The sequence below is a fragment of the Clinocottus analis genome, unplaced genomic scaffold (assembly GCF_023055335.1).
Source record: "Clinocottus analis isolate CAN_PGR_092001 unplaced genomic scaffold, fCliAna1.0.p SCAF_48, whole genome shotgun sequence".
Lineage (NCBI taxonomy): Eukaryota > Metazoa > Chordata > Actinopteri > Perciformes > Cottidae > Clinocottus > Clinocottus analis.
In genome coordinates, this window is record NW_027176205.1 from 217,501 (window position 1) to 232,500 (window position 15,000).

The window sequence follows — 15,000 nt, forward strand, 5'->3', positions numbered from 1 at the left end:
AGACAAAGATACAGAGACACAAAGATACAAGAGACAGAGAGACAAAGATACAGAGACACAAAGATACAAGAGACAGAGAGACAAAGATACAGAGAGACAGATGGAGATATTAGGAGCTGCATTTACAAACGTCAGAGATTCTCGAGAGAACAATTCACAGGTGAGGGTTCTTCAGGGGTGATGAGCGTACCTGTGAACTCCAGGGCGCACACCCCTCTGCTGTGGTGTCCCTTCAGCAGAGACAGACACTTCAGAGTCTGGATGTCCCAGACGTGGACCGCCGGGTCTCTGCCCACCTGAACACACAGACAGCCAATCACAAACACTCTGGGCCGGTCCGCGTCGACGTGCTGGGCTCCGGTTGGCCGGGCCGTACCTGCGCGGAGGCCACGTAGTCTTTGAGCGGGTGCACGGTGAGGCTGAGGATGTCGTCGTCGTGGCCGAGGTAAAACCTCTGACTGTGTTGCTGCCGGTTGTACACGACGGCCACGGCGGCCACATGGTACACGACCTCGCCCGTCTGACTGTAGAACAGGTTGTTACGACAGTCGAAGCCCCGGTACCTGCCGGAAACAGCACCGCCACAATAAAGGACCCAACAGGTTGTTACGACGGTCGAAGCCCCGGTACCTGCCGGAAACAGCACCGCCACAATAAAGGTCTGTTTTTACCCGTGAACAAACTGCAGACGAAGCCCCTCCTCCGGAGCTTTCTGACGCTTCAGGGAACCAATCAGCTTGTTCCTCAGTTGAGGCAGGTCCTCCTTATACACCTGCAGACAGACACAGGTGAGTCAGACAGACACAGGTGAGACAGACAGACAGATTGTTACAGGTGTGTTTTAGGTCACCTGGCGCTGGTAGCTGGTCTGAGCTTCCTGTTCGATGTCCGAGTCGAGCTCCGGGACGTCCGACACGTCAGAGTCCGACTCTCCACTGTTGGAATCGGCGTAACCCTCTGAACACAAAAAAAAATCATTCTTTATTCTTTTATGCATTTAAATTGCCGGGAAAAGATGTACCCGTGTTTCTGTGTGTGCAGTTTGAAAATAGCTCTTCGGGGATAACCAATAGCAAAGTAGGAGAGTAAACATCAGGTTTACTGGTCAGTCAGTGTTTACTGCTATGACACACTGTTGTAAAAGGGGCGGGGTTTAGGGGCAAACATTATAATAATGTAACCCCCCAAATGGATTACAATGGTCGTGGAGATCTAATGCTTTAAATCAGGGGAATTCATTCATTATTATACATTCTGGGGCAGTATGGTAATCTATTAAGTATACAAATGGTCCACAGGTAACAGAAGTTTAGGGATAACGAATGAAGAGTTTAGAGATTGTAGCTGCTCGATGAGGTTCTACAGATGGTACCAATGCTAACTCTTTTACAGATGTGTGTGTATATTATTTACAGATAGCTGTTCTGGGATCACGTCGGTGATTCATTGGGGGCATGAATAGTCGTTTGCAGATGGGATAACAAACGATGCCGTCACAGATTGAGGTTTACAGATAACCAAAGGAGCCACGGGATGTGAACACATTGGGGACTCCAGTCTGGTCCTCAGAGGGTTCGTCCCACGTGGAGACTTTGTCAGGAGGGCTACCTTGCAGGAGGGGCTACCTTGCAGGAGGTGCTACCTTGCAGGAGAGGCTCCAGGACACCGTTCATGACGCCCTCGGGCAGGAACCTCCATTGGAACACGGCGTGGTCGGCTCCGCCGGTGCTGACGACCCACTGCAGGTCGTTGGACCAACGCACGTTTGTCACATGGGCGGAGTGGCCAATGTACTTCTTGAATTTGGCACCTGTTTGAGGACGAAGGCGCAAAGAGGTTAGAGGAAGAACTCACTGATATTACTGAGGATGGAGTCTGAATCCTGAAGCAATCATTTCACATTATAAATAAGTAAAACCCAAGAATCAGTCAGTGGCCCTACGGGTGTTGACGTGTTCAGTCCCATGAGCTGAAGTCTCACTGGAATAAAAGCTGTCGAGGTTCACCCACCTTTCTTGAGGCAAGGGAATCGGAAGAGCTTGACTAGGCCGAGGTCGTCTCCGGTCGCCAGCACAGCGCTGCTGTAGTTGGCGTCCACAGAATTCACGTTGGAGGCGTTGGAGTATTTGGGCCAGATGCCGTTCACCTCTGGGCCGATGACACCGGTCCATGTCATCCAGTGGATCCCTTTGGCCTCCTCTTTAGGAACCAGCTTCCCCGCTACAGGACCGGGAGGATTCAGAAGGTCAGAAGGACTGGTCCCAGTCTGGACAAGTAAGTAACAAGTCAGGTCCCAGTCTGGACAGGTAAGTCCCAAAATACTACTCGAATCACTGAGACACTGTGTGCGGTGTGCTGGAGCCTCAGAATCAGACGGTACCTGGCATCCGGTAGAAGAGGCGCTCTCCGGTGCCGTCGTTGGTCTGCAGGAAGCGGCTATCGACCGACCAGTCCAGGTGTGTGATGAAGGAGGTGGAGCGGCTGCACTCACCCATCTTCTTGTAACGCTGAGCGACGGCGTACACGTCCACCATCCCATCGTTTGATCCCACCGCCAGGAAGGAACCATCTGGTGAAAACTTCAGCTCATGTATTACTTCCTTCCTGTCCTTGATGTGCACAACCTCTGTCATGTCCCTGAAGAAAGAAAGCTTGTTACCTCAAGTTCCTCAGCAAATTCCATTAAACCTCAATCGGAGGTTTTGAACAAATACCATTAGATTGGCATGTTGTCCTTCCAGCCAGAAGTATTTCAGGTCCAAAACTATAGCAACCATGCAACCAAGTCTACCAACAGGATCATGACTAGCCTGCTGGATTAACTACGAGATATTCTGTTCAGGGATCTATAGGGTTAGTTACAAACATCCATGGTGTTTAATCCCAGATATGACTGGTTGAACTAGTTCACCATCAACACCATCCTAAGGCCAGAGTGAGGCAGGTCACCTGACACGCAGCACGGTGAAGGATCCGTCCTTCATGCCCAGAGCAAGCTGAGAACCGTCATTGTTGAAGGAAACACTGCGGACAGATTCCTCCATGTTACAGCGAGCCAGCAGAGTGTGGTCAGGAAGACTCCACAGCCTGAGAGACAGACAGGTGAGAGACAGACAGGTGAGAGACAGACAGGGGAGAGACAGACAGACAGGTGAGAGGTCCATTCAGAGGATTACCAGCCGGTGACAGTGGTATTAGTGGTAATGGCGGTAATGGCGGTAATGGCGGTAATGGCGGTAATGGCGGTGTTGGCGGCGGTGGTGATGGTTTTGGCGGTGTTGCGGTGTTGGCGGTATTGCGGTGTTTGCGGTGTTTGCGGTCAGACCAACCTGACTGAGCGGTCGTCGCTCCCCGTGACAGCGACTGGCTGTTTAGGGTGCAGGTCTAGCGCCCACAGCTCGCCCTCGCTGTGACCCTGCATCAGCAGAACCGGCTTGTCGCGCTCTCGCACCATGACCTCAAAGATCTCGCTGTCCTGCGTCCCCGCCAGGATCCTGTCGGCCTTCCAGCAAACGCTGCGAATCGACAACCCTGAAACAAAAAGCACACCTGGCTGAAACGAGTACACCTGAAAAATGGCCGCCATATGAATAAGCTGCATTGAGACGGTCGTGTTGCTCCTTGAAGAGGAGCAGCCAATGGGTGACCTCCCGCACTAGTCCGACCAACAGGGTGACTTCATCATAATCAAACCGACTTTGCTGCTGTCCAAACAAAACTTTGAACACATTATTCACTTCCTTTTTCTGAGGGACACTTCTTGCGGACTGCTCGTCAGCAGAAGTAAGTTTCATTTAGTTTGAGAGTCTTTGCTCACGGCTAACAGACCTTTGTACCCCTGCTCGGCCTCTCTCAGGTCGATCTTGGTGATGGGTTTGAAGTCGACGTCCCACAGCCGGATGCAGCCGTCCCGTCCTCCTGTGGCGAATCCTTCCTCACAGGAGTGCATGCTGAAGATCCCCGCCTGAGCAACAAGTCACAGAGAAACAACAATGCCGTCAGTGCTGCTGCTTCCCGGTGGCACTGCGTCACAGACTGATGGAGTCCGCACCGACGAGCTCCGACCACAAGGCGGAGTTGTACGAGACGTTCAGGACATCCAGCGAAGTCAGAACGAGGACAAGGACTTCATTTGTTTTAGCCTTTAGATTTCTGTTCAACCTATGTCCTTCTCCACGAGGCGACTAACTATATCACAGGTGAGACGAGATTATTCTGAACACTGTTAGAGCTCTAAACATGGAGTCACAGCAGGCTTTGTCTGTCACTCAAATTTAGACCAGTGGATTTTCTTTTAACAAGATTTTCAGGACTTTGAACCGAATTTTCCAGGCCTGGAAATAACTGTTTTAAAACTCCAAGACTGTTCCAGGGTCTACATGCCTGTGAGAACCCTGGTCCCTCCACACAGGCCCTGTGGAAGGTGTGGCGGCTACCTGAGGAAGGTGTGGAGGCTACCTGAGGAAGGTGTGGAGGCTACCTGAGGAAGGTGTGGAGGCTACCTGAGGAATGTGTGGAGGCTACCTGAGGATAGTGTGGAGGCTACCTGAGGATAGTGTGGAGGCTACCTGAGGAAGGTGTGGAGGCTACCTGAGGAAGGTGTGGAGGCTACCTGAGGAAGGTGTGGAGGCTACCTGAGGAAGGTGTGGAGGCTACCTGAGGAAGGTGTGGAGGCTACCTGAGGAAGGTGTGGAGGCTACCTGAGGAAGGCTACCTGAGGAAGGTGTGGAGGCTACCTGAGGAAGGTGTGGAGGCTACCTGAGGAAGGCTACCTGAGGAAGGTGTGGAGGCTACCTGAGGAAGGCTACCTGAGGAAGGTGTGGAGGCTACCTGAGGATAGTGTGGAGGCTACCTGAGGAAGGTGTGGAGGCTACCTGAGGAAGGTGTGGAGGCTACCTGAGGAAGGTGTGGAGGCTACCTGAGGAAGGCTACCTGAGGAAGGTGTGGAGGCTACCTGAGGAAGGTGTGGAGGCTACCTGAGGAAGGCTACCTGAGGAAGGTGTGGAGGCTACCTGTGGTGCCGTGAGGGCTGTGACTCACCCCGTGTGCAGCCTGCACCGTGCGGGTCAGAGTGATCCCTCTCCACACGTAGACGTCCCCGTTGAGCGCTCCGGAGTACGTCAGCTCCTCTTTGGCTGCAGAGACACACAGGATGGTCTGCAGGTCGCCCGCCTTCCCAAAGACGCCTCTCTTCGGAGTCAGAGCGTTCCCACACAGAGTCCAGAACTACAGACACAAACCTTCACGCTGAGCATCGTCATTGTCACCTATGTGAGGTGTTTATGGACGTGTTTACGACCAAAACAGATCACAGCTGACTGCGTCAACACCAGATCAAAGATGAACGCGACTGAACATCTCTATGTGAACGAGCCTGATCTCTACTGTCATCATGTGGAGATCTCCTGATCTCTACTGTCATCATGTGGAGATCTCCTGATCTCTACTGTCATCATGTGGAGATCTCCTGATCTCTACTGTCATCATGTGGAGATCTCCTGATCTCTACTGTCATCATGTGGAGATCTCCTGATCTCTACTGTCATCATGTGGAGATCTCATAATCTCTGTTATATTTGCACTTTTTTTTGTATTAAAACAACTGCTGCACATTTTTAGACTTTTCTTAAATCGAGCACTGGAAGAACAATCAACTCGTGCTGAATCATCAAATTGATTGAATGATGCTGCAAACTGTTCGTCTCACCTTGATGTGTTTGACTCCACAGCTCACCAGGTGGTTGGACTGGAACGGATCCCAGGACACATCGAAGATCTGAGGGCAATGTACACTTTACTGCTACCTGAGGTACCAGAGTACTGCAGGAGACAGTACACTTTACTGCTACCTGAGGTACCAGGGTACTAGTACTGCAGGAGACACAGTACACTTTACTGCTACCTGAGGTACCAGAGTATTATTAGAGGTACCAGAGTAGTAGTGTTATTAGAAGTACTAGTACTAGTATTATTAGAGGGTTAACAGGTCACACAGCTTTAGGGAGGAGTCGTACTCTGTCTGAGTGTCCGGTTGCCATGGCAAGGACTCGTCCTCTCCTCCAATCCCAGACGCACAACGTGTTCTTAGCATCCAGACCGACTGACACCATCCTCTGGACCAGGAACACACACACAGACACAACACACACAACACACACACGCAGAGTTAAAAGCAGCAGACGGAAGTGTAATGTTAAAGCTCCTCAAGACAGCAACATGCTACTGATATAACTCATAGAGCAACATGCTACTGATATAACTCATAGAGCAACATGCTACTGATATAACTCATAGAGCAACATGCTACTGATATAACTCATAGAGCAACATGCTACTGATATAACTCATAGAGCGACATGCTACTGATATAACTCATAGAGCGACATGCTACTGATATGACTCATAGAGCGACATGCTACTGATATGACTCATAGAGCGACATGCTACTGATATGACTCATAGAGCGACATGCTACTGATATAACTCATAGAGCGACATGCTACTGATATAACTCATAGAGCAACATGCTACTGATATAACTCATAGAGCGACATGCTACTGATATAACTCATAGAGCGACATGCTACTGATATAACTCATAGAGCGACATGCTACTGATATAGCTCATAGAGCGACATGCTACTGATATAGCTCATAGAGCGACATGCTACTGACATAACTCCTAGAGCAACATGCTACTGACATAACTCATAGAGCGACACGCTACTGATATAACTCATAGAGGTCTGACCTCTCCGTCAGAGTCGAAGGCCAGACAGGCCACTCCGTGTGTGTGGACGTCTCTCAGGATGGACACCGTCTGCATGGAGTAGGTGTCCCAGATGCAGATGAACGGGTCTTTGCCCACCTGACCCGTTGCCACCTGGACCTTATCTGGATGTATCGCCAGACTGAGAGACACAGACAGGAAGTCCTGTAAGCTCCACCTGCAGAGTGCATCCCACTGATGGAGGGTTCAAACCCTCATAGTACCATATTACCCCACTAGAGAGATCATAGTACCATATTACCCCACTAGAGAGATCATAGTACCATATTACCCCACTAGAGAGATCATAGTACTATATTACCCCACTAGAGAGATCATAGTACCATATTACCCCACTAGAGAGACCATAGTACCATATTACCCCACTAGAGAGATCATAGTACTATATTACCCCACTAGAGAGATCATAGTACCATATTACCCCACTAGAGAGATCATAGTACCATATTACCCCACTAGAGAGATCATAGTACCATATTACCCCACTAGAGAGATCATAGTACCATATTACCCCACTAGAGAGATCATAGTACCATATTACCCCACTAGAGAGCTCATAGTACCATATTACCTCACTAGAGAGATCATAGTACCATGTTACCCCACTAGAGAGATCATAGTACCATATTACCCCACTAGAGAGATCATAGTACCATATTACCCCACTAGAGAGATCATAGTACCATATTACCCCACTAGAGAGATCATAGTACCATATTACCCCACTAGAGAGATCATAGTACCATATTACCTCACTAGAGAGATCATAGTACCATATTACCCCACTAGAGAGATCATAGTACCATATTACCCCACTAGAGAGATCATAGTACCATATTACCCCACTAGAGAGCTCATAGTACCATATTACCTCACTAGAGAGATCATAGTACCATATTACCCCACTAGAGAGATCATAGTACCATATTACCTCACTAGAGAGATCATAGTACCATATTACCCCACTAGAGAGATCATAGTACCATATTACCTCACTAGAGAGATCATAGTACCATATTACCCCACTAGAGAGATCATAGTAATATATATATATATATATATATATATATATATATATATATATATATATATATATATATATATATATATAAATGGATAGGTCTAATCACTGGTAGATATGTAGATGAATGATAGGTGATGTCTGGTGGGAAGTCGTTGATAAAATGAAGCAATGTGGTTCCTTGAGAACGTTTCTTATAAATGTTAGCTATATGATGTTAGCTCTCATACGCCGTCACACCTGAAGGTCCATGTCGTCATCAGACATGTATTCCCCCTCACCTGATGATGTCATCGTTGTGTCCCAGGTAGAACTTCTGGGTGTGTTCTCGGGTGTTGTAGACCACGCCCACCCCGGCCACGAAGTACACCACCTCCTTCCCAGCGGTGTAGTACAGGTTGTTGCGGCACTGGTGCCCCCTGTAGCCGTGGATCCACTCCAGCCTCAGCTGGCAGCGCGGCGCCGTCTTGTCCGACATGGCGGCCGCAGCTCGCCGCTAGTGAGCCGCCGGGTTCCAAGTGCTCGCGCCTTCTCGGTTCAAACCAGGAAGTGTGACGGGAGGCGAGCGGGCTCCTCTTTGTAGCATCAGCTAGCGCTGCCGGGAGCTGGAGTCCATTTAACTGAGCAACAGCCAACCACGGATCCCATAATGCCGAGCGGCAGCTTCGGCGCCGCTAACTCATGTTTTTAAGGTTTGCGTTGCTTCGTCCACTAAACTAACCACTTTCTCTTTGGTTTGTTCTCCAGATAAAACGCACAATGCACTTCCTGTTTCTCTCTTTAGCTAATAAAGGACCCCGGAGGTCGTAGGCGTGGAAACCAACTAAGGTTAACAAAACGCTGATTGATCAGGAAGTCACCTGACCAACAGGACCGCGTGGTGACATCACAGTGATGTCACAGTGACGCCACAGTGATGTCACAGCGGGACACTTTGTATGTGTTGTAATGTTTTAACGGCTCATGAAGTGAAACGCTCTCAGGACGTTCTGCAAAGTCCTGACATCCTTGTCAAGTCTCAACAAGAACCCAAAGACATGCAACGGGTTCTGCAGACGATGGTTCTGAATAACATGGATGATCCACAACGGGTTCTAGCGGTTCCCCGGGTTCCTCTGAAGCTCCTGAGGTGAGACCAGAACGTGTGCAGAACTGGAGACCCGACCCGGGACGAGGTGTGAAGGTTACCGGAGGAATGCCGGAAGCCCGTGTTTAAATCTCACAGAACGCGTTCACTGCGCATGTGCGTCAAAATATCCGTCAATTCTTTTCTTTTTTTTAACGCGGTTCCACAAACGAACCCCGTGCGGAGGCTGACAAGAGAGAGGAAACCCCGTGTGCTCGCGGTTTCGCGGGGAAAGAAGATCCGGAGAGATTACAGCGCAGATTGATCCCCGTGGCTCCGACACCGAGCGCTCGCGCTGCGGGAAGCCGGCGGAGGGACGCTGGAACCCGGCGGAGACCCGCAGCAGCTCCGCGGCTCAGACAGAGACCGGAGAACCGTGAAAACTGGAAGGAAGGAAAGCCGGGATATTAACGGGAAACCCCGGAGATCACCGACAGCGTCAAACCGAAAGAATAAATACCGACACTTCCGGTCGGGCTTTTCAGAATAAAGTACTCACTAGCAGCGTTTTGGGGTTAAAAAGCAGTTTTTGTAATAATAACTTGATTAATGGCTAGTGGTGGAGGAAGTACTGAAGTTGAGTACTTTGTAGAAGTACAAGTACTACATCAACAATCCTACTTAAGTAAAGGTAAACAGTACTTACTTTTAAAATTACTTTAAATCACTTTAAGTATTACAAGCAACAACATGTGTTGATTGGAAAGGTTGGTGTACTTATTGTGCTTTTACCCTCTGTAATACTTTCACACACTCTACCAGGGATTAGCTGCAAAGCTAATACCACTAAGCAAAACCAACGAAGACAACATGTTATATCTTTAAATATTTTATTCAATTATAAAAGTTTCAAAAATGGATGTTGAAAACAACTGTAAAACAGGTCAGAACAAGGCAGATCTTAGAATGAGAAAATTAAATTAAGGACCTGTAATGAAAATTTGACACAGCAACGCAATCCCTATTTTTGGCAAAACTGTGTTCATGAAATGTAACGAATAATGACAGATATTGTCAAAATGTAGTGCAGTAAAATTATTGATAGTAGCTGCAAAATGCAACTGAGTAAAAGTAAAAAGTATGCACTATTATTTTACTTAAGTAAAGTACAGATATGTAAAAATGTACTTAAGTACAGTAACAAAGTAAAAATACTGTGCCGCATTCCACCACTGTCAATAGCTCAAAATAATGACTTGTTTGATTATTTAACCTCTTAACAACTAAAGTGTCTGTAAAGGAAACATCTCTGGTCATTGAGGTTATTTCATCAGCCAATATTTTACAGTAAAAAATGTCTCACTTCTTCAGGTTGGATGTGTAATAAAGGGTTGTGTGTATTATTCCAATCATCTAAATTACTCGTGTGTATTTTGATAGAATTTGTGACAATCATTTCTTTTTAAATGACTCTTATTTTGAAGGTCCATTCAACTGTTTCCGGTCATGGTGACCTCCGCGAGCTTCTCAGAGCATCGGGTCAGGTGCGGCTTTAGCGCAGCGGCCCGCGGTGCATGATGGGAGCTGTAGTCAGCTTTACTGCTGCGATAACAGATATGTTACATTAGTATTATCATTACTAACTAAATATGAATCTCTGGAAGAAATGAACCAAGTACATTTACTTACGCAGGCTACTGTGTATTAGTACAACTTCAGTGTACTTTCTACTCCTCCACTACACCTCAGGGGAAAACATTGTGTTTTATTGAGAGAAAAAAATATGTTGTAGTTTATATTGTAATATGAACCATCAGATATAATAACAGTGAAACACTCCAACGTTTGGTTTGTCCGTTCTGGGCTACCGTAGAACACACAGGACCTGTTCCCGATGTAGAACCTCGATACCCTGAGAACCATCCAGGTAACAGAGGACCCTCCAGGATCTGTGCACTTTAAGGGTCCCAACGACCCCCAAGGACCTGTACATCTCCAGAACCTTGACCCTCCAAGACCCTTATGCCTCTAGAACACCGAGGAACCTCCAAGACCCTCAAGCCACCTCCAAGACCCTCAAGGACACTCCATGATTTTCCAGGACCCCGAGGACCCTTAAAGACCCTCCAGGACCCTGAGGCAGGCAGTAGAGAGTGTGATTTTTGTCCATCTGGACTACAACCTAACGGCTCAGAACCGGTTTCTGGTTCCAGGTCTTCTTAGACCGACTTTAGATTTTGGATGAAATGAGAGATTCTGTCTTAATGATGCTGCAAAACAGGAAACAGGAAGCGTAAAGTTTAAAAGCTTTAATGACGTCGCACATATTGGACAGAGAGCTTTAAAGTCTACAGGTGCAGTTTCATACATGAGGAAAGCCTTTATGGGCTAAATATTCAGCTTCTTCATTCCTATAATGTGGTTCTGTTGTGCAGTAAGATGGCGGTACCTTCCATACATGTTGGGTACGACAGACACGCAGACGGAGAGCAGCACGAGTATCAAAGAGCCGACAATAAGCGAGCGGGCTTCTTCACGGCGACACGGAGCGCTGAGGGGTCCTCATGGGACACCTGGGTCCTCATGGGTCCTCATGGGTCCTCATGGGTCCTCATGGGACACCTGGGTCCTCATGGGTCCTCATGGGTCCTCATGGGTCCTCATGGGACACCTGGGACCCAACGGAGAGGCTCCAGCTGCAGGTGAGCGAGCATGCAGGTGGACATCTACATGGAGCTCCTCCAGGTGAGCGGATGATTTTAAGACCAAAAGAAAATCACAGAGTGGAAACAATAACTAACGAAATGCACTATTGGTCCAATTTCTCCACGGCAGAGGAAGAAGGAAGGCCGAAGACGTCCAAACTGAAGACTGACGCGCAGAACATCGAAAAGTACAAAAGTAACCAAAGTTTAAATCAAAGGAAGGAAAGTGTGTGTGTGGTTCCTGCTGCCGTCATAACAGAGGTTATGAAGGGACATAACGTAACCTCATGAAGGGACATAACAGAGGTTATGAAGGGACATAACGTAACCTCATGAAGGGACATAACAGAGGTTATGAAGGGACATAACGTAACCTCATGAAGGGACATAACAGAGGTTATGAAGGGACATAACGTAACCTCATAAAGGGACATAACAGAGGTTATGAAGGGACATAACGTAACCTCATAAAGGGACATAACAGAGGTTATGAAGGGACATAACGTAACCTCATGAAGGGACATAACAGAGGTTATGAAGGGACATAACGTAACCTCATGAAGGGACATAACAGAGGTTATGAAGGGACATAACGTAACCTCATGAAGGGACATAACAGAGGTTATGAAGGGACATAACAGAGGTTATGAAGGGACATACAGTAACCTCATGAAGGGACATAACAGAGGTTATGAAGGGACATAACAGAGGTTATGAAGGGACATAAAGTAACCTCATGATGGGACATAACAGAGGTTATGAAGGGACATAACGTAACCTCATGAAGGGACATAACAGAGGTTATGAAGGGACATACAGTAACCTCATGAAGGGACATAACAGAGGTTATGAAGGGACATAACATAACCTCATAAATGGACATAACATAACCTCATAACTTCATGAAGGAACATAACAGAGGTTATGAAGGACATAACATAACCTCATGAAGGGACATAACAGAGGTTATGAAGGTTATGGAGGGACAGAGCTTGATCGTCGGCGAACAGGCGAACTGTCCCAAACTGATCCACCGGCTGTTTGTCGTTGACCGACGTCAGAACTACAAATAAGGACGTGGCAGCGTTTACCAGCAGTTACACGACGAGTGAATAGAAACCTGAACCCACGAAGAGAATCACACCGGAAATATAAAAACACAGACGGAAGAAAACTAAACTGCTGTGAGAATAAACACAAAACAACCCGACGGTACACTTTGGTAAACTTTGACAGTTCTGTGCTGCAGCCGGACACCGCCGCCATTGGCCGTTCAGTGGTGACCTCAGCAGTGACATCAGCAATGACATCAGCAGTGACATCAGCAGTGACATCAGCAGTGACATCAGCAGTGACATCAGCAGTGACATCAGCAGTGACATCAGCAGTGACATCAGCAGTGACATCAGCACTGTTAGGTTGTTTGAATGACTGACAGCTGTTCAAAATCCCATTGACAATAATCTAGGTTTAGAAATTAGAGACTTTTTACACCAAATTTAATTTAAAAACACAATTTGTGGATCAACGGGTTTTGTGTAATCGTGAGCGTCAGCTGACTCGATGTTAGCGCCGCAGGGTAAGCTACCGGCTAACGAAGGTCTTCTCAGAGCCAGGGGAGCGACGCGTTCGCTTGTCCTTTGATGTTTCTTTCGGAGAAAACCTTCATGAACCGACGGCAGCGGGAATCTGGACTGGCGCTCTGGAGCCGGTTCTCTGGCGGTAAAGAGGAGCTCCGTCAGAGCGTGCAGCGGGATCCCCCTGAAGGGTTTGGGTTCTACTGTTTCTTCTTGCTGAACAGACTGAAGCGTTTCTCTTTGTCCTTCTCTTTGTCCTTCTCTCTCTTGCCGGGACTCGACTCGGTGGCCGGCGTGACGGCGGCCGGCAGCGTCTGAGCGCGGCCGGACGCCGGCGTGCCGGGGCTGCTGCCGGCGTCCAGGATGGCCTGGATCCAGGTGCTCATGTCCTCCTGCAGGGCGACACCGGTACTGCACTTAGAACCACCTGCTACTGTATACAAGATATGTACTCCATATATCTTTAGTTTCTTTACAGGTTCAGATGATCAACTCACACAATATGTTTTACTAGAGATTATATAAAGTCATTAAAGTGACTCACTTCATCTTTGGCTTGAAACAGAAACTCGTTTCCATCCGGGACTCTGAAACAAAGAGGAAGAGCATGAGGAAGAGTCTGAGGAAGAGCCTGAGGAAGAGTGAGGAAGAGTCTGAGGAAGAGCCTGAGGAAGAGCCTGATGAAGAGCGCGAGGAAGAGTGAGGAAGAGCCTCGTTACCGGAGCTTGAAGACGTGCTTCTTCTTCTTGTAGTCCGTGGCCACGTTGCAGGCGGCGGCCTTCAGGTCCACAGGGACCTGGTTGTGGTAGTGCACTCTCTGGGCCGCCGCCTTGCTGTCTTTGTAGAAACACATCTCCTGGTGGTTGAGGACGCAGTACACGTTGTGCCACGACCTGCCAATCACAGAGCAGGGTCGGGGGGGTCAGAGGTCAGAGGGTCAGGGGCTCAGGGGGTCAGGTGGTCAGAGGGTCAGGGGGTCAGAGGGTCAGGGGGTCAGAGGGTCAGGGGCTCAGAGGGTCAGGGTGTCAGAGGTCACCTGTTAGAGGCCTTCTTGTTGGGGCCCTCCCACTCGTGTTTGCGGTGCAGGAGCCCCTCCAGCTGTGAGTCCTGGTCCCTTGGGGGCAGCTGTGAGTCCTGGTCCCTGGGGGGCAGAGTGGAGGACTGGCTGGTCCTCTTCCTGCCGGAGGCCGGGGACGACCCGGGACTCGGCTCCTTGGAGCTTCGCTCGCCAACGCCGTTCACCAGCTCTCCGTCCTGAAGCGGAACCACACGGGGTCAGGGATCAACAAACCCACCTGCAGGTCCACCTCAAGACTTTCAGCCAGTCACCAAAGAGACTCTCAGCCAGTCACCAAAGAGACTCTCAGCCAGTCATACTGACCCGAGGAGAGTCCTGGTCCCAGGGGGGTCCGGTCTGAAGGGGTCCGGTCTGAGGGGGTCCGGTCTGAGGGGGTCCGGTCTGAGGGAGGCCACTGAGGATACAAACACAGCAGCCGATGAGCGAGTGAGGGAGTGAAACAGTGAGCGAGTAAGAGAAAAAGTGTATAAGAGAATGAACGAGTGAGTCTCACCTCTGTGGCTGAGCTTCCTCCTCCTGCTGGATCAGGAGCTCTGGAGTCGGGGGCCTCCTCATCCTCTCCTCTTCCTCCTGCTGTCTCCTCACCTCCAGCAGCTCCAGCTGCACACACACATGGACAGCTGTGATTGGCTGAGAGGACTCTGGCCCCGCCCAGAGCAGCAGGCAGGTTAGTGACTGCAGCTGGGTTGGTTACAGGTGGGTTAGTGATTGCAGGTGGGTTGGTTACAGGTGGGTTAGTGACTGCAGGTGGGTTGGTTACAGG

The 15,000-nt window shown here is 48.9% G+C and overlaps 2 protein-coding genes across 6 annotated transcripts in view; both read right to left on the bottom strand.

Moving 5' to 3' along the window:
• The window catches only part of LOC137802009 (echinoderm microtubule-associated protein-like 6), a 26,337-nt gene extending 16,967 nt beyond the window's left edge, over positions 1 to 9,370 (bottom strand). For all 3 annotated transcript variants that reach the window (XM_068599507.1, XM_068599506.1, XM_068599505.1), the window contains exons 1-15: positions 8,093 to 9,370; positions 6,752 to 6,911; positions 6,015 to 6,113; positions 5,708 to 5,776; positions 5,041 to 5,226; positions 3,829 to 3,964; positions 3,330 to 3,531; positions 2,950 to 3,087; positions 2,381 to 2,637; positions 2,011 to 2,220; positions 1,643 to 1,810; positions 851 to 957; positions 672 to 772; positions 377 to 563; positions 191 to 296 (exon numbers count right to left, since the gene is read on the bottom strand). In XM_068599507.1, the coding sequence (XP_068455608.1) occupies positions 191 to 296; positions 377 to 563; positions 672 to 772; positions 851 to 957; positions 1,643 to 1,810; positions 2,011 to 2,220; positions 2,381 to 2,637; positions 2,950 to 3,087; positions 3,330 to 3,531; positions 3,829 to 3,964; positions 5,041 to 5,226; positions 5,708 to 5,776; positions 6,015 to 6,113; positions 6,752 to 6,911; positions 8,093 to 8,289 (2,323 nt within the window). In that variant the 5' untranslated portion in view covers positions 8,290 to 9,370. The remainder of the gene's footprint in view (positions 1 to 190; positions 297 to 376; positions 564 to 671; positions 773 to 850; positions 958 to 1,642; positions 1,811 to 2,010; positions 2,221 to 2,380; positions 2,638 to 2,949; positions 3,088 to 3,329; positions 3,532 to 3,828; positions 3,965 to 5,040; positions 5,227 to 5,707; positions 5,777 to 6,014; positions 6,114 to 6,751; positions 6,912 to 8,092) is intronic.
• Positions 9,371 to 11,171: 1,801 nt separating this feature from the next.
• LOC137802061 (spectrin beta chain, non-erythrocytic 1-like) overlaps positions 11,172 to 15,000 on the bottom strand; it is a 24,593-nt gene continuing 20,764 nt past the window's right edge. For 2 of the 3 annotated variants that reach the window (XM_068599586.1, XM_068599588.1), the window contains 6 exons: positions 14,731 to 14,837; positions 14,541 to 14,631; positions 14,196 to 14,413; positions 13,879 to 14,052; positions 13,704 to 13,746; positions 11,172 to 13,551 (listed from right to left, as the gene is read on the bottom strand). In XM_068599586.1, coding sequence (XP_068455687.1) covers positions 13,360 to 13,551; positions 13,704 to 13,746; positions 13,879 to 14,052; positions 14,196 to 14,413; positions 14,541 to 14,631; positions 14,731 to 14,837 — 825 coding nt within the window. In that variant the 3' untranslated portion in view covers positions 11,172 to 13,359. The remainder of the gene's footprint in view (positions 13,552 to 13,703; positions 13,747 to 13,878; positions 14,053 to 14,195; positions 14,414 to 14,540; positions 14,632 to 14,730; positions 14,838 to 15,000) is intronic. The other variant, XM_068599589.1, reaches the window with a different exon arrangement.